General features: G+C 35.1%; 1 protein-coding gene and 1 long non-coding RNA gene across 4 annotated transcripts in view; one reads left to right on the forward strand and one right to left on the reverse strand.

The window, feature by feature from the left end:
* SEC24B (SEC24 homolog B, COPII coat complex component) overlaps positions 1–25,288 on the forward strand; it is a 94,851-nt gene that overhangs the window by 16,173 nt on the left and 53,390 nt on the right. For both annotated transcript variants that reach the window (XM_025465896.3, XM_025465897.3), the window contains exons 2-3: positions 5,155–5,904; positions 16,189–16,359. In XM_025465896.3, the coding sequence (XP_025321681.1) occupies positions 5,155–5,904; positions 16,189–16,359 (921 nt within the window). The remainder of the gene's footprint in view (positions 1–5,154; positions 5,905–16,188; positions 16,360–25,288) is intronic.
* On the reverse strand, positions 16,121–25,169 carry LOC112671636 (uncharacterized). 2 transcript variants are annotated; one of them, XR_007407771.1, is made up of 3 exons: positions 24,567–25,169; positions 17,347–17,402; positions 16,121–16,343 (listed from the first exon to the last, which is right to left on the reverse strand). It is a non-coding gene; the product is annotated as an uncharacterized LOC112671636 (long non-coding RNA). The 2 variants fall into 2 exon arrangements; XR_003143755.3 differs by having other exon boundaries at positions 17,368–17,402; positions 24,567–25,153.

The following is a 25,288-nucleotide window of genomic DNA, read 5'->3' on the forward strand; positions in this document are numbered from 1 at the left end:
ATTGAATGCAAGCTGCATATGTAATTTTAAATAGCAAAAAGAAGTAAAGTCAATTTCATTTTATCCAATTATCACAATATATAAAAAGTTCTCATTTTAACATGTGTTCAATATTAAAAATTACTAAAATATCTTATTTTTTATACTATTTCTTTAAAATCCAATGTATCTTAAAGCACTTCTCAAATCAAATTAGCTATATTCTAGTATGTAGTAGCCATGTGTCACTAGGGACTGCCATTTGGATAGTACAGGTCTGTAGCGCATGTAAATGATTCCAGGTGTTTTTACCACTCGTGATAGACCCAGTTCTCAACCCTTAGTTGTTTTGTTCTTTCATTCTTAACTGGTGTACCTGATTCAGTTTTTTTTTTTGTTTTTTTTGTTTTTTGTTTTTTTTTTTTTTTTTTATCTTACACCTTACAGCTCTCAAATAATATATTCTAGGAAGGAACTATTTTTCTAACAGAATAGAACAACTTAGTGCATTCTGTACATATATACACATATTATGTTTAACTTATCTGAAGACAATGTTTTCTTTTGTAAGAATTATTGAAACTGAGATGTCTGGACTTTTAAGAATATAATGCATTTTTATGTTAAGTAAAGATGGATTTTTTTCAGTTCTAGAATCTGGATTCTGAACTTTTAAAAATAGTAATTAGTTGCTATTTTTAGTTGCTATTGCTACATAACAAATTATTCCAAAACTTAATGGTTGAAAACAGCTATTTTATTAAGCTCACAGATTCTGTTGATGAGGAATTTGTACAGGACAAGGCCAAGATAGCTTTGTGCTGTGATGTCTAGGATCTCAGCTTGGAAGACTCCAAGGTATTTTGATGGCCGAAGTTTGGAATGATCTGGAAGGTTCATTTATTCATATGTCTGGTACTTGGGCTAGAATGACTCAGACTTCAAATCTGGATGCCTAAAGGTGACCTCTTCATGAGGTTTGACTTTTCCAGACCTTGGCAGCTGTGAAATAACTGGCCTTCCTACATAGCTAGCTATGTTCAGGGATCCATCCACATGCAGATATTCCATCAAACAACATAGAAATTGAATTGTCTCTGATTAAGCAGGGGAATCACAAAGCTTCGCTTCTGCCATTCTTTATTTGTGGAAGCTGTTATAAGCCTTCTCAAATTCAAGGGAAGTAGACAGATTTCACCCTTTTATCAGCACAGTATCAAAGAATTTGGGGACCATGTTTTAAAACTGCCACAATTGCTGAGGAAATTATAGGAAATACGGGCAAATGAAACTGCTAATACTAATGAAATGTCCATAATTTACTCTATAGATTGTGTTGAAGATAAAAGAGCATAGGTATATGTAACCTGTGTATTTGTAGTATTTGCCAGGCTGTTTTTAATATATACATAAAAAATAAAACTTTAATGTTAGTGTTGGTATTGTACTCTAAATTTTAAAGTTGAAGAAAATGTGTTTCCTATTAGATCACAATAAGACAAAATTTTTAAAAATATTTTATTTGTCCTAGATACCATTTTCTTTTCATTTGAGCTGATCCTTATGTTTTTTTTTTAAGTAGAGGCTTTTGAAAATTGATTTAAAATATTTGAAAGGAAATATTTTACTTCCAAAGGAGTCTTGATTCATTTATCATTTGACCAAATTATTTTCACATGCTTTTCAAACATTTAGATCTTGATATAGAATAAAAAATAGTGAGTATCAACACATAATTCACATTCCCCCAAAGTAAGTACTCTCTTTGATGGACTGAGAAGTAAAAAGGTTTCCTCTGGTAGGTAGTTCACGTCTGATAAATTTTAGCATCTAGGTAAAATATTCCTGTTAGTTTTAGAAGAATGACATTTTGAGTAGCTTGGACGTACTGATGATTATTTCCCTGTTTTTAGATCATGTAGCATGGATGAATGAACCACATTTATTAAGTGGATAGATATTTAAATAGATTTCTCTAATTCTGACCTGGCTCTTCTCTTGACTGATAGAGTCTTACTAGCGTAGAGTTTTCAGAGACTGAAGTCAAAAGTAGCAAACCGGGGCAGGTGGGTGGCTTAGTGGTTGGGCGGCTGCCTTCAGCTCAGGTCATGATCCCAGGGGTCCTGGGACTGAGTCCTACATCAGGCTGCCCACCGGGAGCATGCTTCTGCCTCTGCCTATGTCTCTGCCTCTTTCTCTCTCTGTCTCTCATGAATAAATAAATAAAATCTTAAAAAAAAAAAAAAGTAGCAAACCATCTTTGTGTATTTAAGGGAAGGAGAATATTTCACATTTTTTTGGCATGTTAATGAAAGTTTCCTATCAGACTCTTTTCCTTTTAAGTAAATAAATTCTTTCTCTGACCATGTAAAATATCCTATAAGAAAAGAAAAGTATGCACCCAGTAAAATGGTGTTAGTTTGGGTTCTTTGTATATTTCTTGGAATTAAAATAGTATGGATGTCATTTTTTCCTTACAGTTTGATTACATAAGTTAGCTTTTTTCTGCCATAGAATACGTATTTATGTGACCAAAATTAAGATCCCACTACATTATTGAGTAGAAATTGAACCAGAATAAGGAAAGATAAGCCCGGGCCGCCTGGGTGGCTCAGGGGTTAAGCACCTGCCTTTAGCCCAAGGTGTGATCCTGGAGACCCGGGATCCAGTCCCACGTGGGGCTCCCTGCTTGGAGCCTGCTTCTCTCTCTCTGCCTCTGTCTCTCTGTCTAATGAAATAAAATCTTAAAAAAAAAAAAAAAAGGAAAGATAAGCCCTATTCATATATCTTTTATAAAGAATGTTTTTATATTTTTATGTTTTATTTTTTTAATTTTTAAAAAATTTTTATGTTTTATATTTGTATACATTATTATAGCAAGGAATACAGTGGCACTTCCTTTGTGCCAGAGAACTTGAAATAGCTTGTGAATATTTTTTTTTATTACACTTTCATTTGAAGTATGGCACAGATAATGAATTCCTTCCACAACATAGGAAAATTAGATTCTAGGAAAAAATTTACTCTTCATTGGACCCAAGACTGGAATTCCATTGTTTGGGAACTATTGATCATTTGCTGGGCTAAGGAAAGCCAGCCAGACTTTAGTATAGTATGGGGTAACGGATTGTTTAAAAGCATGGATTTGAGCCAGACTACTTAATTTATCTTAGTCCTGGTATGTCCTAAATATGTGACTGTATTAAAAGGACTTCTGTGCCTCATTTGCCTGATTTGTAGAGTGAATATAATGATATCATTTACTTCAAGGGACAGCGAGTGGCACATAATGTAATATGTTTAATATTTATAATAAATATAATTCTAAGATTAATGTTAATATGAATGATATTGATAAAAATATATTCTATAGTGTTCAAAGATACGGATATATGTCAATGAAAGGAATGAAAGCATTAGAGGAAAACATGAGTGTATATTTATGTAATATTAGAATGGGGAAGGCTCTATTAAGTATGATTTAAAAATTTATTGGTGCAACTTGGGTGGCTCAGTGGTTGAGCCTCTGCCTTTGGCTCAGGTTGTGATCTTGGGGTCCAGGGATCAAGTCCTGCATCAGGCTTCCCACAGGGAGCCTGCTTCTCCCTCTGTCTGTCTCCGCCTTTCTCTGTGTGTCTCTCATAAATAAATAAAATCTTTAAAACGAAACAGAAAACAAACATTTACCAAGCATGAAAGAAAGATTTTACTGTATAAAAAAAGAACAAAGTCAGAAAACAGTAACCCAAGCAAAAATATATGTAGTACATAATAATAACATAAGGTTAAATTTCTTAGTACACAAGAACATTTATAAATCATTATGGAAAGCACAACTCTGTGGAAAAAGAGCAAATAATAAAGAAAGACACATTAGTAGCTAAGAAATATTTGGGAAGATTCTTAGCATTACTTAAAGTTAAGTAAGTACCTGGAATTTTTCTCCCCTATCAGATTGGCAAAGACTGAAATGCTACTCAATGTTGGAAAGATGAGGCAGTCCTAAACATTATTTATAGGAGGTATAAATTGATAGACTTTTTGAAGAGATATTTGGCAATAATTGTCAATTTCAAAACACAAACCCTTTGAACTCTCAAGTTTCACTTCTAGGAACTTATCCTACAGATTCATCACAGAGGTTAACCTCATAAATATAAATTCACTCCTCTCATCAACGGAAATTTAGTAAATGTTACATTTCTAAGAAATGCTGTTTAGATTTTTAGAAGAATGATGACGATTTATATATGCTAACAGAAGGATATTCAGGCACATTAAGTAAAAGAAAAGCAGGTTGCTGATTTGTGTCATGAAGGATACACAGGAAACCGTTAAGTATAGCTACATGTGGGAAGAAGGATATCAGCTACTAGGGAAAGGGGGAATTGTACATTTTACTTTATGTTCTTCACTGTTTGAATTTTTGTTTTTACAGTAGGTATATTGTTACTTTTATATTTTTTTAAAAAGCTAATAAAAAAGGTTTACACTTCATCTGTGCTGGGTATAGTAGTTATCTATTGCTGTATAACAAAATACCCCAAAAGTTATCGACTTATATGACAGATATTTAATCTCATAGTTTCTGAGGGACAGGAACTTAGGAGCAGCCTTGCTGGGTGGTTCTGACTTTGGATGTCATGAGATTGTAGTCAAGCTATCAACTGGGGCTCTAGTTTTCTTAAGACTCTGTGGGTATGAAGGATGTACTTCCAAGCTCACTGATGTGATTGTTGGCAGGCCCCAGTTTCTCTTTGGCTGTTGGCCAGAGTTCAGTTCTTTGCCTCATGGATTTTTCCATAGGGTTCTTCATAGCTTGGCAACTTTGTTCAAACTGAGTGATCTGACAGGGAGCCAGCACTCAAGATTAGGCTAATCTTGAAAGTGATATATCATTACCTCTGTGATATGCTATTGGTCACACAAATCAGTCTTGGTATGTTGTGAGAGGTTGTAAATTTACACACAAGGTATGAATACCAGGAGGTAGGGATCACTGGGGCCCATCTTGGAGGCTATGCTACCACAGTGGGTCTGTAACAGTGTATGTCTTTTTTGACAATTTGGGGTTATGGAGAAGTAAATTAATTAGGGTAACATTTGATGGGAGCTATGCTTAAAAATTAATTTTCTCTATGCAAATGCCTATAAATGTTTGTTTTTCTTTTTCAGGTCCAGCACAAAATCAAATGCAGATTCCATCAGGGTATGGATTGCATCCTCAAAACTATATTGCTCCCTCAGGACATTATCCTCAAGGACCTGGGAAAATGACCTCTTTGCCATTGGATAGCCAATGTGGTGATTACTACTCTGGTCTCTATACAGTACCGACACAAAATATGGTGACTCCTAATACAGCAAACCAACAACCAGGAGCACAGCAGATGTATGGCAGGGGTCCTCCTGCCCCTCATATTGTGGGATCCACTCCGGGATCTTTCCAGGGTGCCACGTCATCAACATCCCATTTGCATACGAGTGCCTCCCAGCCGTACTCCCCTTTTGTGAATCACTACAGTAGTCCAGCCATGTATCCTGCCAACTCTTCTGTTGCTTCTCAGGGATTTCCCTCTACTTGTGGTCACTATGCTATGTCAACTGTTTCTAATGCTGCATATCCCAGTGTTTCATATCCTTCTCTGCCTGCTGGTGATCCATATGGGCAGCAAATGTTTACCTCACAGAATGCTCCAACTGTTGGGCCTGTCAGAGAGGATTCCTTTCCTGGTCACAGTACAGCCATCAGTCATCCAGCACCCCTCCCACCTCCTCCGTCACACCAATACCACCAGCAGCAGGGTCTTTCAGGATGCAATACTCTCTCGTGGTCAGCTTCAGGCCTTCCGTCAGCCCAAGATAATCTCACCCGAAACCACACTGGCTCCCTGGCTACACCCAACAGCAACCCAACAAATACTGGTAGGTTGAATGAAGAGTTCACCAAAGCATGGCTAAAAATCAGTGCCATTTCCAATCAGGTTTTTATTTGCATGAAGGTTTAAGATCGTATTGCCTAATAGACAAATTGAAAATTAGCTCACCTTTGTAGTTTCTTTGCTTTATTTATTGCAGTATTTTGCAACATCTGCCTGAACTGTTTCCCTTCACCTATTCAGTTAGCCACCTAACCATCTACCTTGCACAGAGCTGTGTTCCTTGTCATGACTGGGATCTCAGTCAATATTTATTGATGTATTTTATGCCACTGCAGTAGTTGTCTTTAGTAGGAGTTAGGTGTGGGACAAAATGGGAGGGTCTCTTTGGGTATATGCTTTGTTAGCCACTACTTTTTTTTTATATTGTTTTATATTGTTCAAACTTGTTACTGTTCAGCTAGAGCCTTACTGTAGAATACCACACTGATTTCTCTTAAGTGAGCACCTATTAGTAATGCTCACAGAAGATACTGTATATGTATATAATGCATAGGAATACATACTAAAGCTTATGTTTTATCTTCCCAAATTGGTAAATTAGGATGAAGGGTGGGGAAGTGGGAGAAAGATGCATGAAGAATACTTTTGTGATTAGTCCTTCTGACCTTCCTAAAGCAAGATGTAGTTAAATCTATTAGTTTGAAAATTATGTTTGTAAGTTATCGGGTCATTTTAGTGTAGGGTTTCTATATCTTACACTCATTTTATTTTTTTATTTTTTTTCTTATTTTTTTTTCTTGCACTCATTTTAATTCAGCTTGTGAGCTTGAACTTAACAAAATATGCTTGAATTGAATGAAAGTGTAGGTAAAGAATGGGAACTGGTCAAGCTGTTGTAGTTTTCTGAACGATGTCTTTGAATTGTCTATCAGAGTCCAAATAGCCATAAAAGTCAAGGATGCCATAGAATAGTATTCTTCCTTGAACAGTTAGATTGTTTAAAATTAGAACTTTGAAATATTATATCTGAACCATACATTTGAGAACATCTATTCTTTCACTGCTGTTATTTAGAAACACTTGGCTGCAAACAGCTAATAGTAGTTTGAACAAAAAAGGTGGTATTTTTCTCACATAACAAGTCTAGGTAGATGTAGTGGATCCCAGTGTCTTCAGTGTCTTTTTCCTCGCTACTCTACCATCCTTTGCATGTTGGTTTATAGAAACAGAATAACTTCTGTACCTGTAGACATCAAGTCAGAATTAGAAGCAGGAGGAAGGGAAAGGAAGGAAGATGGGGTAGTGGTACTGACAGACTTGCCATATCATTTGCCAAAGCTGTTTTAAAAGACAGACCCTTATTTTAGGGAAGGTTAGAAAATGAATACCTAACTTTGTAGCCTTCATGATAGAGGCAGGCAAGAAAGGAAGGGGTTGGCATTGACTGGGTTTTGGGTAAATCAACTTAAAACATCTGTCACCATTCCCAAATCTGGCTGTGCATCAAAATCACTGGCACAGATTGTGATCTTCAACCTTACTTACTGAGCTAGAATAGAATCTTCAGGATGGTCTGGGGAATCTCTATTTCTGACTTGATCTTATGATACCTAGTAAAAATTCAAATTCTGTTTCTTTTTGTTTTACAAATGAGGAAAGCTATCCAAATTGGGTTGCCTGCTTGTGGTCATTAATGTTAGAAACCAAGTTTGGGGACACCTGGGTGGCTCAGTGGTTGAGTGGCTGCCTTTGGCTCAGGTCATGATCCTGGGATCGAGTCCCTCATCAGGCTCCACGCAGGGAGCCTGCTTCTCCCTCTGCCTCCCTGTGTCTCTAGTGAACAAATAAATAAAATCTTTAAAAAAGCAAAACAAAAACAGGAGCACCTAAGACTCTCAGTGGTAGAGCGTCTGCCTTCAGCTCAGGTTGTGATTCCGGGGAGCCTGCTTCTCTCTCTGCCTATGTCTCTGCCTTTCTCTGTGTCTCTCATGAATAGATAAATAAAGTCTTTAAAAAAAAAAAAAAAAGAAACCCGAGTTTGTCCTTGAGGTCTTTCTTTGACTCCCAGCCTTCCATTCTCAGAACCAGGGCTTTCTGTTCCCTAGAAATTGTTTTCTTTCTCTCTTCTGCAGCAGTCTTTTTACAGATCAGCTTATCCTAAGGTCCCTCTGACTTAAGGATTTTGTGACTTTGTGACAAAAAAAAGAAATACAAATAATTCCTCTTATTTCTGAGATGGGGATGGGACCCTGAATGGAACCAATTATACAGAGATGTAGGATCAGGGAAATATGGGACACTTGGCTAATGAACAGAATCCCTAATTAGGAAGTGATATCCCTGAAAAAAATATTGAATAAAGAATAAAAATAATTACAAAATTACCTTCTATTTGAATAATTAGTAATTAGTCCTTTATAGAGAGAGATGGGATATATTTCCATTCTTTTAATCCTTTTGCTATACTGTGAAAGCCATAACAAATATAATTTTAGAAATTAATTCATGTTAAATAGGGGGGTGGGTTTTGCCTCTAGATTGTTAATTTTTAATTATAGTTTAGAGTTTGACTAATATATCTCAGGTTAATTTGACACTTTTTTTTTTTACCATTTCGAAGGAAATAAAGAGGTTACTTTTAAAACATACTTTGAAATTAAATATTATAGAAGTTCCCAAATTTTCTCAGTTGAGTTGATGTGTATCAATATATTTTTTTCATGGTGCCTCAAGGAACTTAGTAGTAATAGTTCATAAAGTATTTGCAGATATCACTGTGTTTCTCTTAGAAATTTTAAATACCCTTGGTAGTTTTTTATAATGAAAAAACTGAAAGTAAAGATTTTCAGCACTAGAAGTTTTGGCCACTGATTTCTAGAGATAATCACAGTTAGCAATTTTTTGTGTATCCATCCCGAAATTCTCTACACGTGCAAGTGCTTACAGGTATCATAAGCACCACATACATACCTAGGATAATCATTAAATACTGAGGAACTATTTTGTATGATACACTAAATAACATGAAACTGTTGAAATTTGTAATTTTTTGGTTAACTTATGTTACTTTTACTAAATAAAACCCACTTAATCTTAATACATAAATGTACTATATTGGAACGTAATAAACCGAATTCATTAAAAAAATAAAACATCCCTTAGAATCCTGTGAATTTTTGCAAGGGTGACTTGGGTGCCTAGGTACAAAGTTTGGCAGCCATGGGAATATTGAATTAAATTTTCTAGAAAGACAACTTTTAATTGCTTTGGATGCCCTTAAATAATATTGTCACATTAGAATAATAATCTTAGATATTAAACATAGTTTTGTGTGAAAGTCAACCCTCGAGGAATTGACAAAAACAATTGGAGTTTTTCTTTTAAGATTTTATTTATTCATGAGAGACACAGAGAGAGGCAGAGACTCAGCAGAGGGAGAAGTAGGCTCCTCGAGGGGAACCCGATGTGAGTCTCCATCCCGGGACTCCAGGATCACGCCCTGGGCCGAAGGCAGGCGCCAAACCACTGAGCCACCCAGGCGTTCCTAAAAAATAACTTTTTTTTTTTTAAGATTTTATTTATTTATTTATTCATTCATTCATTCATGAGAGGCAGAGGGAGACGCAGGCTCCATGCAGGGAGCCCGACATGGGACTCGATCCTGGGTCTCCAGGATCAGGCCCTGGGCTCAAGGCGGCGCTAAACCACTGAGCCACTGGGGCTGCCCCTAAAAGAGAACTTTAAATGGTTATTTCATTTGCTTTTTTATAAGAACATGTCAGTATAATTCAGCACTAGAACTTCAAATTTATTATTGTTATTATTATTATTATTATTATTATTATTATTATTAAAAGGTCTATTCCAGGGCTCCTGGGTGGCTCAGTTGGTTAAGCATCTGCCTTCGGCTCAGGTTATGATCCCAGGGTCCCGCATCTGGTTCCCTGCTCAGGGGGATCCTGCTTCTCCTTCTCCCTTTGCCTGCCACTCCCCCTGCTTGTGCATGTCTTTCTCAGTTTTTCTCTCTCTGTCAAGTAAGTAATTAAAATCTTTAAAAAATAAAAGATCTAAAAAAAAAAAATGTCTGTCTCAAGTATGTATGTCTTGGGTGTTATGTTTACTTGTTGTTAACTTAGGGTAAAATTTTGGCTCCTGTGTAAAAAGTGTCATTTCATTAGGACCATTACTACAGATAAATCTCTGAAAGTTTAGAAGTCTTTTTGTAGTTTGAGATGAAGTTAGTTGAATGTGTGACTTTGGGATGTAAAGATACCCATCTTTGATAGCAAGATGAGTACTAAAATTTCATTTAAAATCATTTTATTAATTTTTTTTACTATACCTTTGCTTTGAAAAGTATATAATTTTATAAATTAGCAAGAAAAATCTTGCAAAAATGTAGAATTTTGCCAGAAAATTATTTTCATTAAAATTAATTTTACTTTTTTCCTCAATGAAAATCACATATTAATAGCATATTATGAAATAGTACTATCTGATTAATGGTGTTTTTACTCTGGGCAATTTTATAAAACAAAAAGCATTTCAAAAACTACGTATAAAAAAACAATAATAAATATCTATATAATCCTAAATAAAAATCCACAGTATACATAACATCAAGATCTAGTTACTGGTAAGTTAATATCTGTCATCTTGGGGTATTGATGTGCCTGAGGAAAAGCAAAATTCTCAGCTTTCCCTGATATTTGATAGTTGAGCTGCAACCTTAAGAATTCTTCATGTGTAAAATAAACTGCAGGCAAAATAAATATTTAAAAGGCAAAATTTAAAAAGTTTTCAGAGAAAGTATGAAAGACTACTTCTAGAAACTTGGAGTAGTGAAGGGTTTCTTAAGGACAATGCACATACAATAAATTATAGTTATAAGGAGTAAACATGCTCAACTTGACTAATTTCTAATTAAGAACTTTTCTTCATTGAAAGACATGAAGAAAACAAAAAGATAAGCCGGGAACTAGGAGAAAAAAATACTTTTTTTTTTTTTTTTAAAAGATTTTATTTATTTATTCATGACAGAGAGAGAGACAGGCAAAGGGAGAAGCAGGCTCTGCGCAGGGAACCCCATGTGGGACTCAAACCCAAGTCTCCAGGATCACACCCTGGGCTGAAGGTGGCACTGGGGGTGCCTGAAAAAAATACTTATAGTATTTATCCAGAATATACAAATAACACATACAAATTAGTAAGAAAAAGACCAACAACCGAAGAAGAAAACAAGATGAAACGAAAACATACTCAACTTCATGAATAATCAAGAAAAGAAAATTAAAACTAGAATGGGATATCTTTTTATACCTAGTCACAAAATGATAAACATTTGAAAGTCTGACCATACCATTGTCAAGGATGTGGAGTAACAGGAGACTCTTAGACACTTGTTGTGATAGGAGGATTTATTGGTTTAATATTTTAGAAGAATTTGGCATTAGTGGAATTGAAGATGGCCATACCCCAAAATATAGCCATTCCACTTCTAAAATTTGGTGCATGAGTCACCCAGACTTGCAAAAATGCTCGTTCTTATTCATCAAATATAGTGTAGCCAGGCCTAAGATTCTACATTTTCATCGTGTTTGTAAGAGATGTTGGCAACCTAGGGACTACACTTGAATAGGAAGCCTCTAGAGCACTACGTCCTGTTTAGATGTACAGAACTTACAAGAAATGGTGACATTTGTTTGGGATACTGGGCCAAAAGGACTAGTCTTCTCTCTGGGCCAAAAAGAGCTTATTTCCCACAGGCTGCCCACAGACGGGATTCTGAGTCCCTTACTGCACACCTCATACCCATTTGAGCTATAGCACACACTTTGAGAAGCTCTGCCCTGAGGAAACACCTATATCTGCACCAGAGATGTGTTCATGAATATTTATAGCAGCACTGTTTGTGAAAACAAAAAGTGGAAACCCAAAAGTCATTATAGTGGAATGGATAGATCAATTATATCCTTGCAATGGACTGCTGAACAGAAGTGAAAATGTGATACAGGGCTATACTCATTTACATGAGGGAATCCCAGAAGTAACATAGGAAGTCATGGAAGAATGCATGAAGAATGGTATCATTACTCAGTTAAAAAAAAAAACAAGCAAAAATAATGTTTAGGAATACTTGTGTGTGTGGCTAACTATTTAAAAACAAAAGCAAGGGAATAATAAGCAATCCAGGAGGGAGGACTTCTGTGAGGAGTAGTACACTGACAGTGTCAGCAGTTTTGGAAGTGTTTATTTTCACAACTGGATGCTGAGTTCATGGGTATTTTATTATGGTTTTACATGTGTATGTGTATATGCCTATATGTATCACATAAACTCTCATCTATACCAATTTTACTAAAAAAGTTTGTGACATCAAAGCAGGGAGTAAGTGTATTCCTCTTTACTGGGAGAGAGCATGACAAGTTCAAGGGACTGGAAGATGACCAGTGAAGCTAGAGGATAACAGGCTAGGATAAGGCTAGGGACTTAGAATCATTCCAGGCCTCGTTAGCCGTGTTAGGAAGTGTTGAGGGTAAGTTGTTTTTTTTCTTCACCCTGAAGCACTGGCAGCATTTTGAAGGATTATAAACAGGTTGGAGAGTGGCTTTAATGTTCTGGAACAGAGAAGGGCCCTGTTAAACTACTTATCTTTACCTTTATGTGTGGAATTGATTTTGAAAAAGTAACTGTGGGAATAGTTGGAGGCCTAGGATGATGGAATTGTTCTTGATTGAGGTGTTTTGTTTCCTTCTGCCAAGTGCCTCTGGTACTACCAGCTTATTGCACTAATTCAAGTCCAGACTCCAGACTCACTGGACTATGAATGTTCTGAACCAAAGCCGCTGGTGTTTGTAAGGACCAGATTCCTGGTTTATCCTTACCCTGAAGTTATAACCCTGCAGAGCACTCTCTTAAAAGTGGAAGTCCAGGATGTCTTATCAGGTACCCCATCCGGTATGTCCTGGCATGTGTCTTCTGGTTCCCATACCCTGCAAAGCCACAGAAAACTGCAGATCAGGTCTGTAGCAGAAAGTGAAAGCAACTTTGAGTGTTGGCTATTTCTCTGAGTTTTCAGTTTCTTAGAGATTTTATTTTAGCTCAGAAAAATTCATTAATAGCACATTAGGTCTTTGATGGTTTTAAGAAAGTATTTTTTTAAAATAGTTTTGAAAGTTATCTTTTTTATATATATTTTTGTTGTTGGACAGTTCTGATTTTTTTTTTTTAAGATTTTATTTATTTATTCATGAGAGACACAGAGAAGAGAGAGAGGCAGAGACACAGGCAGAGGGAGAAGCAGGCTCCATGCAGGGAGCCTGATGTGGGACTCAGTCCCGGGTCTCCAGGATCAGGCCCTGGACCCAAGATGGCACTAAACCACTGAGCCACCTGGGCTGCCCTGAAAGTTATCTTTAATAGGAGGTTTGGCCTTTACCTCTCGTACTTACTGTGTCTTCCACCCCCCTTCCCTTTTCTCCATTGCTCAATCTTATTTTATTTTATTTATTTATTTATTTTTTAAATTTATTCATGAGAGACACAGATTGAGAGACAGGTAGAGATATAGGCAGAGGGGGAAGCAGGCTCCACGCAGGGAGCCCGACGTGGGACTCGATCCCAGGCTCCAGGATCAGGCCCTGGGTAGAAGGTGGCACTAAACCGCTGAGCCACCCAGGCTGCCCTCTGTCGCTCAATTTTAGATGATTATATCTTTCTTAGTTTTCACTTTGCCCTGTTAAATGTACTTACCACTCTGTTACGTTAGCAGTTTTAGTGAGTATATCAGTTATCTAATTGTGGTTTAAAACAAAAATGACATTAGTTTTCATAGTTCTGTGGGTTGGTTGGACAATTCCTCAGCTGGTTTTTCCTGGACTCACCCATGTGTCTTCATTTAGCTGGAGACTTGGCTGGGTTGGAATATCCTAGAACTTCACTCCTATGTCCAGCAGTTGGTGCAGATAGTGTACTGGCGTGCCTAGGTTTTTCAACACTTTTTTTTATGTATATATTTTTTTATTGAAGTTTGATTTGCCAGTATATAGTATAATACCCAGTGCTCATCCCGTCAAGTGCTCCCACTCAGTGCCCGTCACCCAGTCACCCCATCCCCCCGCCCGCCTCCCTTTCCACAACCCCTTGTTTGTTTCCCAGAGCTAGGAGTCTCTTGTGTTCTGTCACCCTCTCTAATTTTTCCCCACTAATTTTCCCTCCTTTCTCCTATAATCCCTTTCACAATTTCTTATATTCCCCGTATGAGTGAAACCATATAATGATTGTCCTTCTCCGACTGACTTACTTCACTCAGCATAATACCCTCCAGTTCCATCCACGTTGATTAACTAACTTCCTTACATGATAGTCACAGACAGCATTTCAAGAGCAGAAGGGCATAGCTACAAGGTTTCTTGAGATTTGAGTTCTGGAACCTGCATACCATTACTTCTGCCACATTCTGTTGAGTAAAGCCAGCCACAAGATTAGCCCTAATTCAGAGGGAGGAAAAGTAGACTCCACTTCTTAATGAGAAGAGTTGCAAAATATTGTGACCATGTTTTCAGTTCCCCACAATGATGTTTGTCCTTCCTAAAAATGGTGAATAGCGATTCAGAACTACCTTCCACCTTCTTCCCCCCATCCCCCATATTTATATCATTTGTATACTGTGGGACATATAACATGTTTGGGATTTTTTTCTTAATTTTTATTTATTTTAAGTAATCTCTATCCCCAATATGAGGCTTGAACTCATGACCCTGAGATCAAGAGTTGCATGCTCTTTAAATTGAGCCAGCTAGGTGCCCCAACATATAACATTTTGTTCTGTCACCACATTCCTGTATTTTTTTTAGTCTTAGATCTACTAAGTTTGTCTCTCTCTATATGCACAAACATCATATGTGTTTAAACATGCATACATGTATGTACCTACATATATGCATGTGTTCAGTATATCTTCATTGCTCACAAGTCTTTTGCCATAGGTTTTTTTTCTCCCTAACTTTGAGATATAATTGACATACTACACTGTAAATTTCAGATGTACAATATGATGATGGATTGATAAATGACACACATATGTGTTATAAAATGATTACCCACAGTAGGGTTAGTTAATATATCCATCATATGACATGGTTACCTTTTCTGTGTGTGTGGTGAGAACACTTAAGATTTACTGTCTTAGCAATTTCAAGTTTATAACAGTACTGTTAACAACAGTCACCATGCTGTATATTAGATCCCCAGAACTTATTCATCTTAAAACTGAAAGTTTATGGTGACAGATGGTAAGTACACTTATTGCAGTGAGCATTTCATCCTGTAGATAATTGTGAAATCACTATGTTCTACAACTGGAACTACTATAATACTGTATGCCAATGGGTATACATCAATAAAAAATAAAAATTTACAGTTTATGCCCTTTGACCAACATCGTCCTATTTTCCTTTCCCTTCACCCCCTGCCAGGCCCTGGAAACTACCATTCCATATTCCTCTCTGTTTCTATAAGTTCAGCTTTTTCTACATATAAATGACACTGTGTACTATTTGTTTTTCTCTGACTTATTTTACTTAGCATCATATCTTCAAGGTCCATCCGTTTTGTTGCAAGTGGCAGGATTTCCTTTTTTATGATTGAATAATATTCATGTGTGCATGTTTTTTATCCATTCACCCATCAGTGGACACTTAGGCTGTTGCCATGGGTTTTTTAGTGACCTCTTGGTTGGCTGAAGATTACCGTCTAGATCCACAGTTTGTTATGACAAAGGCCCACTATGAGTCACATGTACTTTATTTATTCCAGAAATCCAAATCTGGTACTACCATTGAGTCCTTACTTAGTTACATTTGAAATACAGCCTCTGATTAGTACAGGAAATAAGATGTGACGGTTTATAATACAAAAGTGGGTCTGAGCTAATACTAGAACCATTTGTGGAATTTATGAACTATATTACTGCAGAAGCAAAGAACCTCTATTCATTTTATCTTAGGTCCCATTGTTTAGTACCATAATGAATTAATAGTAGTGATCATTAGTGAAGAAAAATTGTTTGGGGTTCATTTTGTTTAAAAAGGTAAGGAGGCTTATGACATGTCTTAGGAAAGTTGCTGTTAAAGATTATTAAAACATTTGGTAAGTTTTCAATTTTTCTGAAAATCATTTCTTTGGACTTCCTTATTTTCTCTATTTAATACTAGATAAATGTAATACTACTGATATTTCTATAAGAACTTCAAATAAACCATATTTTGTTGGCTTTTAATAGATGTAAAGTTGATTGCTGTGAATGAAATAGTTTTTTTGTCTTCAGTTTCAGATTCTTTATCTTGTCCTGTTATGCAAAATGTTCAGCCTCTCAAGTCCAGCCCAGTCGTATCCACTGTTTTAGGAGCCTCATCAACAAGGGTGCCTCCTGCTGCAAATCGTCCAGTTGAGCCGGTAGCCTCAGTTACACAGCCATCAGAGCTGTTACAACAGAAAGGTATTTGAAAGATTTACTATATATAAGTGGAGAGAGAGCACATACACACTACATATACACACACACTGATTCAAATAGCAGATTTGATTTGATTTTTTAATTTTTTAAAAACTTTAATTTATTTATAATCTCTGTATCCGACATGGGGCTCGAACTTATGACCGTCAGATCAAGAGTCACACACTCTTCTAACTGAGCCACCCAGATGCGCCTCAAATAGCTGATTTTTAAAAAGTCAAACTGTATAACCATAACTTATAGAAAATAAGAAGTGTAATTTATAATCTCAATTCAAACACTATTTCCTTTTTATATATTAACTTCCAGTCTGTTTATGATTTTTTTTGCATAATTGCAATCATAGCTTACATATCATTTTGTATATTGTTTACATTTATTAAATTATATACAACTCTTCATATATCCACAAAATCATTATAGTCATTTTCACGGCTAATACTTCATTGTGTCAGTGTATTATAATTTACCAACCCATCCCTTTGTTGTGGAACATTTGTTTTCCTGTATTTTAAAAGGTATTATAATTTTCTTTTAGGATAAAGTATCCAAGATTTTTTTATTTAATGAATCTCCATATCCTATTTGATGATTTCTCTACTTATTATTATTAATGAAAGTAACTTTTGACTCAATTTGGAGAATAAGAGGGGTGAAATGAAACTGTAAGCCATACCCTTGCAGCATGAACAAACAATGAAGTTTATTCATTTGCTTGTTTAATATTCTCCATGTGTTAAATAAGTGACAGGTAACTGAAATACGTTGTTTTGACCCTTTTTCCCTACTTTGCCTTTTATTTTGGCAGTATTTTGTTTTCTTTCTGACTAAAATTCCGAATCTATTGATCTTTCCATTTAAAATACTGTATTTTTCATTTCATGAGAGATAACTGAACTGTTACTAGGAATCTATAGTTTGTATTTCCAGAACAACCATTAATACTATCTAAGGAACTGTACTACTTACTATATAGTGACAGCTTCTCACCTTGAATATGAAGAATTCTCTTTCTCTCTTACATTCTGAAATTCAGAAAAAGCACCTTAAGTTGTTTTCACTACTTATTATCTGTTGACTATGTGGTCAAGAGGACTTTCTATCATTTGATCAGATTATACATTATAAATTTTCTTATTTGGCTTTATAGGAAAATCAACTGCAGCACCATGGAGTGTCCATTGATTCCCAACAAGCCAGTGGGTATATTAGGAATAAAATCTAGTTTTTTATAAGCATTTGTGTTTAAAATGAAGGACTGGTAGGAATGTTTTGCTTATCATGAGTAGAAAAAACTTAAGGGTAGGTTGAGCCCTTAACTGAATGAATGGTATCTTTCCTCTACATTGATGACTACCTTCCATTTCTTAAATATTATGCTCATTTTGACCCTTCACATTGCCCCTGCTAATATCTTTTTTCCTATTACATTATTTTTTACCATTTTACTTTGAGTACCATCCTACCATTTTACTATAAGTAAATCATTTTGTAAACCACATTCCCACAAAATAATTGTAATACGTTTCCTTTTTGTTCTTACTAATAAGATAGATTTGAAAAGAGGAGCTACCATTTATTGAGCATTTATAATGTGCCAGATATTATCTCACTTAACCCCCATTACAACCTTATAATATTATCCCTGTTTTACACATGAGAAAAGCGAGATTCACAAAGATTAGGTAATTTCCCCAAGATTATAAATTACTCTACCCAAGTAGCAGAGTGAAATAACCTTTTTATCTTTCTATATAATGAGGCCGAATTGTTTTGATGGCTGCTAACAAATTTTTGATGTACTTAAGAGAAGCTCCTTGAATGAGTAACAGAAAAGAGAATACTAGAACATTTGAATTATAGCTTTTATTGTTCCGTTAAGTAGGAGATTGGCTTATTTTAGTGGCCTCTTTATCTTTGGATAGATTTGGGTTATACGACCTAATTATGTGAGGTAGGGCTACCACGTATGTTGTGTAAGTTGTGGTTTATGTGAATGGTGCCTATTGTAGTTGGGTGGTGTGGGGGCTGCATAAGCTATGCTGTGGTTCTGATATGACTACTAAAATATTAATGCTTAAAAGAGATTAATATTTTTCTCCCAGCATCAAAGACACCTTTATTAGTTATTCTCAGAAGGACCCAGCATTCTCATACTGGTTTTAAGATGGGAGGCTGCAAATTTTTGCTTACATATCTACCTAAAAAAGTTTTTGAGTACACTCTGCAACTACTTGAACATTTTTTAGATTGACATCTAAAGTTTTTCACCAGAAGTTTAAATAGTTGAAGGTATGTAATTTTTCGACATAATGCATATATTGACTTTTAAAATAAAAATCTTACATTATTCTTTGTATACACTAGAATAAACCTACCATCATCTTTTTTTGAAAAGGCCCAGATGAAAAAAAAAAAAAAAAGGAAAAGGCCCAGATGAGCCCCTTCTTTAACATTTGGGAAGTTTACATTTTTCCTTTTTCTCCTTAGTGTCATACTCTTTCCCCCGAATATAACAATATATTCTTAAGCTAGAAACTCTTTTATCAATCTATCATACTTCTCTGCCATAGTAATATTATAAAAAATAAAATTTTACATTTTGCTTTATTGCCTATGACCATGAGTGTCTGAGCATTAGCATTTTTTCTTCTGGATTAAACCATCAATACAATTATTATTAGCATATAGTTGGCCAAAACAACATATAAAAATTATGAATTTGTATATTTTTTAAATGGAAAGTACGTTTTGACTGGAAATATCTTTCAGTGAGATGAATGACTCTCCCCTATCCCCACAATAGCTTTGCATACCAGAGTTGTATGTGACTCATTACTAGAATAAGATAAACTTTAGATAAATTTCATTCATAGTTTTTATTTTCACACATTTAATTAGTAAGAAACTTTGTTCAAGTAGATAGGAATGATATTGGAAGGCTTTTTTTTTTTAAGATTTTATTTATTTATTCATGAGAGACACAGAGAGAGGCAGACACACAGGCGGAGGGAGGAGCAGGCTCCCTGCAAGGAACCTCATGTGGGACCGGATTCCAGATCCCACAGATCCCTGAATCACACCCTGAGCCAAAGGTAGATACCCAACCACTGAACCATCCAGGCATCCCTCTTTGGAGTTTTTAAATTGGTTAAACTTCTGAGTTACATGTCAGTAATTTTAATTGTTGTTTGTTAGATTTTATTTTCCAGGTTATAGATAGATAGTAGCACTATTACTTTCATGTAGCAGTTTACAATTTTAAAATACCTTTAACTTTTATTATCTCTCTTGATCATCAGGTGAAGCAAGCATGTCATATTTCATCTTCCTTTTATAGAAGAAGAAATTGAAGTTTAAAGAGGTTAGGTATCTTCCCAAAAACACCAACTCCCTAGATGGGGTGCCAAGATCAGTATAGATCTTCTGCCTGCAAACCCAATACTTGTTTTACTGAATCAGCAATTATTCAAAATATTATGAATTTCATTGTACTATTGCCAATATAATAAATATCTCATCATATCCTTTAAATGTATTTTTATCAAAAACTTCATACTATGATGTAGGTCATTTATTTTATGTATGGTATCTCATATAACCTAATTGGCAAAAGCAGTCTTCATTTTCAAACCAGTGAGGCAAATGTTATTCTTTGTCAGAAAATCTAATTTCATTTTTTTAATCTAAGGAAATATGTTCCTAGTTTCAAAGGAGTATCATAAGCTCCAATGAGAAATAAATTATAGTGTATGTCTTCTAAGCCAAATTACTAAAAGCAGTCGAATTTAAATGTCAAAAATCTAATATGATTAATTTATCCTTTTTTATAGTAGGTTATAAAAACTATGCAATGAGTCGATATGCTGTTTTTCATTACCAAATTTGAAATAAAGCGGTGTGACATGTACCTAATATTATGCTATTTATGCAGTGAGGATTATCTTGAAGCATTGTATTCTAGTGGTAAATATATGCATTGTGTGTATCAGATTCTGGTATTTGACTTTTTAAAAATATTTTAAAAGGAATAAAGTATAAAAATCAGAAATAACTGTTAATTTCGTCAGACATCATGATTAAAATATTGCCGTGTAATTAACTGAAAAAAGAAAAACATATACCACTTAGTGATAATGGGTTCCTCTCTTAGTAAATATTGTTGTTGTTGTTGTTGTTAAAAGGAAATAGAATTAAATATTGTGTATAAAATATAAGGAGGTGAGAAGTGATTATAATCATAAATATTTTATGATAAAGTAGATTGTAAAATACTTTATTGAACATCTCATATTGACTCTGAAAGAAATTACGTAGAATTTTTATCTATAGTTTTTTTCAGTGTATCTTGAAAAAAATTGGTCATCCTAGAAAACATTCTATTTGTTTTAAAAGAATTTACGTTGCTAAGAATACCACTCAGATCGGTGGAAGGTTCCTTTTTAAATGACTAGTTCTATCCCCTATATTGACAAATATTAAGAATAGCTGAAAAAAATTGTTTTTAATTAAATATACACAACAATATGTTTTTATGTTTTTGAAATTCAATAATAATAATAGCTAATAATTATATAATAGTATATTTCAGGCAGCCTTTTAAGCTTTGAAATAATTAGTGAAATAATAATTTATGAAATAATTTAATACTTAGTATATTTCAGGCAGCCTTTTAAGCTTTGAAATAATTTGTGAAATGATAATTTATGAAATAATTCATTTAATCCTTACAACAACCATTTGAGGTAGTTATTACCCCTTTTAACAGATGATGTAAATGAAAACCACAGAGGTTAGTAACTTACCCCGGGGAAACATAGCTGGTAAGTGCTAGAACCTAAAATTGAACCCGAAGTCCCCATCTTTATTCAGTGTCTTGCTGCTTATCTGTTCAGTATTTTGTACTGTTTTTGCTTTGTTCTCATGGGACTCTTTCGAAAGCAGTCAGTTATTTGACAGTAGTAGTTTTGAGCTGCGTGTATGTAGAATTATTAAATTAATTCATCATTACTGGGCAGCCTGGGTGGCTTGGCGGTTTAGTGCTGCCTTCAGCCCAGGGTGTGATCCTGGAGACCTGGGATCAAGTCCCACGTCCAGCTCCCTGCGTGGAGCCTGCTTCTCTCTCTGCCTGTGTCTCTGCCTCTCCCTCTACCTGTGCCTTTCATGAATAAATAAATAAATAAAATATTTAAAATAAATAAATAAATTCATCATTACTTCCACCAGTATACTTTTCAGTATTTCTGAATTAAGAACATTCCAGGAAGTACCAACCCCATTTCTAACATGTTTCATCTTTAACTGAAACATGTATGGCAAGGTATACCATGTATATACAGGTGTACCTGTATATATATATATACATATACATATATACATATATATACATATACATGTAGATACAGGGTGCCTTGATTAATCATTTAAGGACGGAGGAAGCTTTCCCTTTAGTGCCATAAGGATTTTTATATCTCAGGACTGGGTATTACAGTAAGAATTAGGATAAATTAAGAATATGTGTTTCCTTTGTTCAGTGAGAGAATGGCTGTTGTTAACATAGGCGCTTTTTAAGATGGGTAGGTTTTAGAAAGAGAGTACTATGGAAATTGATTCCCTTAAAACCATCATTTTGCAAAGACTTGAAAAGTCTTACAGTATGTGTTTCTAGTTTGAAAACCAGCTTAGAAAAGATAACACTCAGAAGTTTAAACTGTTCAATTTTAAAAAGCTATCAATTTTAAAAAGCTAAAGTTCTCTCTCTTTCTCTCTCTTTTTTTAAAGATTTTATTTATTTGCCACAAAGAGAGAGAACAAAGCAGGGGGATTAGAGGGAGAAGCAGACTTCCCAATGCAGGCACCCCAATGCAAGACTCGATCCTAGGACCCTGGGATCATGACCTGAGCCAAAGGCAGATGATTAACTGAGTCACCCAGGCGCCCCAAGGATTTATTCTCTTAAGACTTTATTTATTCCCCATGTAGCTGTATCCAGGGAACAGTGAAGATGCCTTTTATTAAGCAGCTCAAAGAATATGGTCTCCTGGAGAGTTTTGCCTAGAGGTACTTTAAGATGATAGGTAGTTTAAACTAAATGTCCTTTTTAAAATACTGGGGTGCAGTTGATAACAAAGCTCTTCATCATGTTAGGTTCTATCAGTGCAGTGTGTCTTAAACTTCTTGCTTTATTCGATTCACACCTTGAAAGCTCTGGTTAAAACAGAATGTTAGGATACAGCATTCCCGCCCCATTTGGTGGTAGTGGTAGTGGTTGGAGTAGGAGGTCTCCATGTACATTTTTACAGTGGCTTTCAAGCTAAGCTCTAGAAGATGTCATTTTCTACCACCTCATATATGCAATCTGAGTATTTCATACATAGGTCTGGCTGTTAAAGAATATCTAAGTAGAGGCACTCAGGAAGTTTGCATAACCATTCATATATTGTAGAGTAGATGACTTGGCTGTAACTGCTCATTTGTTGCAGTTTGTATATATTGTACCCAGCGTAGAGCAGGACATTTAAATAAAGATTGGTTGTTACTTTGGAGTCACAAACAAAAATGTCATAATCTTGTGCCATTAATATTCCCAAAGTTTACTTGGAGAAGCAAAAGAAGGCTAAATTCTGAGCATAGTAAGAGTGAGAGTTGGGGAAGGGCTTAAATCTTTCATCTCTAGCACTTCTCCAAAAGGATTGCATCTTTTTTCAGGAAAAGTAAAAAATTTGAGTATGTTGTGTGACATTCTGTTAACATAGTACATTGACATCCGTGATATCATATAAAGTGATGAATAATTTTACTCTATTCTCTTATTCATAGATTTTTCCAGTGCTCTTTAGAGTTTTGCTCTTTAGAGTTTTTTAAATCCTTGTATAGCCATCTCATTTGTTCCCAATTAAGCATTGGATATTTTTCCAAAAATAAGTGAATCTGTTTTTAATTCAGTAAATTTGGAGAAAGGGAGGAAAGTGTCTTATCATACATATGGGTTTGTGCTGTACTTTGGCTCCTTTGTTTAGTTACAGAGTCAACAGAACAATTATTGATTCAGTCATGAAAGGAATGGATTTTCTTCCGATTTTTTTCCTGCTTCGTGGACTCTCTTAGTACAGTAGAGTTTCTTTCTTCTTATTCTATGTACACGCGTACTTTTTAAAAGGCAGTGCTAATTGCATTTTGAGAAAGTACTTCATTTTTAAAGAGGTTCTTAAATTGAAGAATTTTCTCTAAAATCTTTTTACTCTTAACTTGTGTTTTATTGCAAACTTTTTAGTATATTTAACATAAGGTCCAGTATTAGTCAAATTTTCATTTTAAATAGGCTTTTGTTAGAGGAACATGCCACTCTGAATTTGGTCTTTCAAGGTATCAAGTTGATTTCTTATATTGCCTGAATTTATTTTAGTTCACATTGATTTTTACTTTCTCAGATGCGTTTGTGGTAACTACTATTTTATCTATATATATTTTTTAAAGATTTTATTTTATGAGAGAGAGAGCATGAGCAGGAGAAGGGTCAGATGGAGAAGGAGAAGCAGACTCCCCCACTGAGCATGGAGCCACCATAGGCTTGATCCGAGGACCACGAGATCATGACCTATGCTGAAGTCAGATGCTCAACCAACTGAGCCACCCAGACACCTCTATTTTATCTATATTTAAAAGATGTTCCAGCAAAGCCAGCATATGTTTCTGTGACTTACTTGGTCCTACTGGGAAGATCAAAGCTTTACTCATTGACAGTTTAACCTTTGCTCTCTTCTGAGGTCAAATTTTTCTCTTTAATAGTATTTTTCCTATGATAGACATGAGTGATGTTTCTTAACAAAATATGCTAATTTTAAAAGGTCACCTTAAATTAAAAAAAAGAAAGCATCAGAGGACTACCATGTGATTTTGGTGAGGCAAGGCTTCATTGTGCTTCCAATATTGTGAAATGTCCTTAAAAATCTACATTATGTTTTTGGGTTTCTTCTGTTATCCTTTTTTTTTAAGTTGAACTATAAGATTTTCTTTATATGGATGTTTATTCTTTTTTCTATTTTTATTTTTAATTGGGATTATTTTATTTTCCCTCTTAAAATTTGTGGATATTAATTTTAGCCTAATTTTACCAGATTTATTAAAAAATAAAAATACCCAATCACTTTTCTTTTTTTGGAGAAGTGTTACACAGTTACCAGCCATACCTTTTCCACACAATCTTCCTTCTCAGTGTGTCTTACACAGAGGACCAGTCCTCCACCTGCTTCAGACTGACATGTAGGCAATAGGTGAGATGATTGATCATCTCAGAAAATTCACTGTTTTATAATTGTCACACTTGTAGGACCACAGTTAATAATTGTCACACTTGTGGGGCCACAGTTAATAAGCTCTTTTTTTTTCCTTTTTTGAGCATCTGTGAGCAGAGAACTATTCTGAATACAGTTCTTTAACTGTCATTCTTTTTCCGTTATGAGAACTGAGTTACCATCAAGTTGGCATTAGCAGAAGGAAGGTATCAAGTATTTGCATGTGTGTTGAATGCTGTATAAATTAATTTTAGTAGAAATGATCACTGCTTACCAAGAATGTACAGTCCCAAAGGAAGTATACCACAAGGGCCCCAAGGTCAAAGAAGGTAAACATGTATAGAGCTCAGTTAAATTTTCAGAGTAGCAATGCAGTTTCCTAAATATTATCAGTGTAATACGTGGTACTTTTTTCACACTTAGACCAGTTCATATAAAAGCTGCTTTTACTAAACTGCTTTGCAGAAATTTTCTAACGGTTCCAGTTTTGATAATAAATTTGCTAACATTAAAATGCATGCTGGGATGTTCTTTAGAATGTCAGAGTTCTTTCTCACTTTTAATGCAATGTCAAAGTTTTATTTCTCATCTTTCCTGTTGGTTTGACTCTTGTGTTT

The sequence above is a fragment of the Canis lupus genome, chromosome 32 (assembly GCF_003254725.2).
Source record: "Canis lupus dingo isolate Sandy chromosome 32, ASM325472v2, whole genome shotgun sequence".
Lineage (NCBI taxonomy): Eukaryota > Metazoa > Chordata > Mammalia > Carnivora > Canidae > Canis > Canis lupus.